The sequence below is a fragment of the Limulus polyphemus genome, unplaced genomic scaffold (assembly GCF_000517525.1).
Source record: "Limulus polyphemus unplaced genomic scaffold, Limulus_polyphemus-2.1.2 Scaffold5025, whole genome shotgun sequence".
Classification (NCBI taxonomy): Eukaryota; Metazoa; Arthropoda; class Merostomata; order Xiphosura; family Limulidae; genus Limulus; species Limulus polyphemus.
In genome coordinates, this window is record NW_013670635.1 from 39,642 (window position 1) to 43,643 (window position 4,002).

The 4,002-nt window shown below is 32.0% G+C and overlaps 1 protein-coding gene across 1 annotated transcript in view; it reads left to right on the plus strand.

Moving 5' to 3' along the window:
• Positions 1-1,124, plus strand: part of LOC106472021 (E3 ubiquitin-protein ligase MARCH2-like) — a 3,830-nt gene extending 2,706 nt beyond the window's left edge. The window contains exon 4 of the mRNA XM_013932650.2: positions 777-1,124. Coding sequence (XP_013788104.1) covers positions 777-1,095 — 319 coding nt within the window. The 3' untranslated portion in view covers positions 1,096-1,124. The remainder of the gene's footprint in view (positions 1-776) is intronic.
• Positions 1,125-4,002: the final 2,878 nt, after the last annotated feature.

Here is a 4,002-nt window from a genome sequence, read left to right on the forward strand (position 1 = left end):
TTAGGGTTGGTAACTACGTAGTAGTCTGTAAGGTAGGGGGGTAGGTTTTAGTTACGTACGTATACTATATATATATATATATATATATATATATATAATATTTTTTCATGTGTATTTACTTATCAGTTACTTGTTATTTTGTTTTTTAGTCGCATCTTTTGTCACGCTTACGGTGTTTATGATTAAATAAAAGGTAGCGGATGGTTTCGGGCCCTCCTGAACAGAAGTAAGATGGCATCCAGCCCCACTTCAAGCACTGCTAATAATATTAAGCAGTTTGGAGTGTTTCAGTTTAAACACATTAGACATAGTAACTTTGAGAGCTTTAATGGACTTAAACTTTAATTTAAAAGATAAGGACACGACGTTTCGACGTGTATGCTGATGCCTTCTTGGGTATTGAAGCCGAAACGTCGCTTCGTTTTCTTTCAACAGTAAACTGCGGTTTATTGGAGTTTTAAAACCAACAACACAGAAAGTATGTGACTTCTTATCTTTATTTTCTGAAGTTTGTCACGTGCTTATTTCGTTCGAAAATAGCTTGAACTACAGTCAGTAGATGGAAATTTGTTTCCTAAAACTTGATCACTTTTTGTTTTTCAAAATTTTTGTTGGGTAAAATATAACTAACATTTACTTACTTTTTCAATTGAATTTTAAATTAGCTACTTTTTAAGAAAATATTAGAACTATGACGAAAGTGAAAATACGTATTAACATTACTTGGCTCTTTTTATATAGTTGATATTTTACTACTGTTTCTTATTTACCTTCAGATTCCATTACAAAAACTGGAAAATTTGGAAAACTTTAAACCAGAACGTGAAGGTGCTATCGTATAATCGAACTGAAAAAAAATCGGACCAGAATAACAACCCCTCTGGATCAGAACCAACTCAAAATGACAGCGTTTTCATGGGAGCTTCTCTTGTTTCAGTAGCCAGCGAAACTCAAATAGCTAATGTCTTAGCCATTCCATCACCCAGTAATGATGATGATAATAATGACCACAAAATTTCACCACTGCAGAAGGAAACGAAAGGTCAAGATCTTAACTTTGTAGATAAAGGTCAACAGATAGACACGCGATTGTAATTATTTTATAAGCATTTTAGAAATTAGAAATGTTAAGCTTTTAATTACTGATTTAAAGATGTTTTTGTTTTGTTTTTATTGAATTTTACATTTCTTAATATACCTATTTATTTTATACCTTTTTGGCCTGAAAATTTAAAAGTGACAAGTTTATCAATGTCATGTAATAGGTGACTACAATTTTCGTCTGTATAAACATATTTCTGAACAGAGTCGTAACTTTCTTTTATCTATTTTGAGGCGTGATGCTTACATTGATGTACTTAAAAAGTACCGAGATCAACATCCTCAAAATTCGTGCACAATTATAGAAACACTAACCAATAGACTCCTACAAAAACAATTTATTATGTGAACTGGATCGTTACTGCATACATGAAGATAACCCTAAGTACCTCTCCCCAATTAATATGTACATTAAAAATAAACGCAAATAAAAGCCACCTAATGCTTGACTTCTAAATCGTCCTTAGTTTTAAGTTATTTCGATAGCATTGAAAAATAGTTTATGTAAATGTTCTCGAGGATATTTATAATTAACGACAAATGTATACAAAACATCTTGAACTGTTCGAGAAAGAAACATGTTGTTTAAATAGTCGCTTAAGAAATCGGTGAATAAATAAGTAAGAAAAAAGCGAAGGTAATAAAATAAATTAACTGTTAGAGAAAATAATAACCTTTAAAAACTGATAATAATTTATTAACTTGGCGACATTTCGACCAAACTCTCTTTTTCAAGCTGGAAACAAGCCTGTCTGTTAATGACAATTACAGGAACGTTTTGAAAAGAAACAATACACTATATATAATGTATGTTGTGTGTAAGAAAAAAACGAAACAAAGTATTTTAAATATCTCAACAAATATTATTAATGAAATTAAATAAATAATGAATTAGAAACACGCTAACGCCATCTGTTGACATTGATTAAATTTTGCCATTCCAAAATGTATCTATATTCACGTACTTCATTAATTTTCGTGCAGGCGTTTTGCATGTAGTTGTTAACATGGTGTTGAAATGTTGCTTATGCCAACTGCTTAAAACTCGTACCAATTTGGCCATGTTTCTGGGTCTATTATTTGGGGTGGGCATCTCGAGGGATAACACAGGTACTTGTACAAATTGGTACGAGTTTGGGATTTTCTCCCCTATAAATGTTATTTGAAACAGTCGGTAACGTATACAGCATTGAATCTGGATACTACACTGTAGTTTTTATACGAATTTGGACGGTAAATGATGACGAGGAACAAACTGAGACAAAGTTCGAAGACTGCTTGAATGGATAATGAAGAAACCTTTATTACAACTTTAATATGGAAACAAATGTACAACGTTTCAACACGATTTTGTAAAGTTTCTACTAAAGTTTTGGTGTACAATAATCTATAACATCACAACAAACGCACTGCCCAAACCTTAAATTTTATATTGTAATATAAAAATTTGGGGCCGGCTTCAATGGGTAATGAAGAAAACTTTATTGATGTTCATTCAAATCATTCACTAATATAAAACCACAGTAAGAACTATTAAAAGCGCCACTAAGGTTCTAATACTGTCATAAGTGTTAGACCAAATGTTATGTTTATATGTTAAAACCACAGTAAGAACTATTAAAGGCACCACTATGCTTCTAAAACTATCATAAGTGTTAGACCAAATATTATGTTTATATGTTAAAACCACAGTAAGAACTATTAAAGGCACCACTATGGTTCTAAAACTATCACAAATGTTAGATCAAATGTTGTGTTTATATGTTAAAACCACAGTAAGAACTATTAAAGGCACCACTATGGTTCTAAAACTATCACAAGTGTTGGACCAAATGTTTTGTTCAGATACTTTCAGGAATAATTGTTCAAATGGAAAAAGATAATCATTAAAGTTGCGTTTTAACGAGGGTATGTCAGTCTTCAAACTACATGACAAAACTACTTTTGTGTTTCATTTAAAATATAATAAGAAATTATATATTACTTCATCAGGATCAAGACACGCTATTGTGTCGTGGTGGTCAAAACAACCTGCTGCAGGACACCCTGTGTTATTAACAGGAGTGATAGTTTAGCAATTTTCCACCTTCTGTAGCTCGGACTGTAGTAATCTAAACTATAACACATTTTCAGTGAATGTGCTATACTGGACCCTTACTTCATATACCAAATTCCAACGCAATCCATTAAGAAATACACGAGATATAAAATCTCAAATTTTGATTGAATTTCTTCCAATTTTTTCTCCTCACACCGAAAGTACGGAAACTATTTGATACAAACAAACAATCTGCCTTCTCTTTAGTTGATCTCTTCAAAATCAGACAGGCCGACCTGGAATAGATTTATGCGAAATTCAAGATAACAAAATAATAAATTGTAAGGCCAAATAGATAATATTTTGGAGTTTTAAATTTGTTACAGATAGTTCCCAATAAAATTTAAATATATTAAATAATAAGTTTAGGTGCAAAGTAACATTTAATTCTTTAAGACTCGCATACTTGTCTAAATTTGGATAAAAATATTTAAATTTACTTAAACTTGAAAATTAACCACACAAAATACTTTTACCTTTTACTTGAGTAAATCCTTAAGAGATTTCATAAGTTGTTTGGACACTCTGCACAGTTCGCAATATGCAGATAACTTTAGAATAAACAAATCATGACAAACAACTGTTACGACAGCGGAAGTCACGTGACGCTGGTAACACGTGATGAGTTTCTATAAGGATCGGGAACATCTCGAACAATCCAGTATTTGCTAGACGCCCTCTATTCCTGTATATATAAGCGCGCCAGATAAAGCGAGACAATTTAATCGGAAATAGAGAATTGCAGACAGGCAGAGATAGAGACGGACAATTGAGTCAAGCGCGGTAGTGACCGTAAGTAAAGT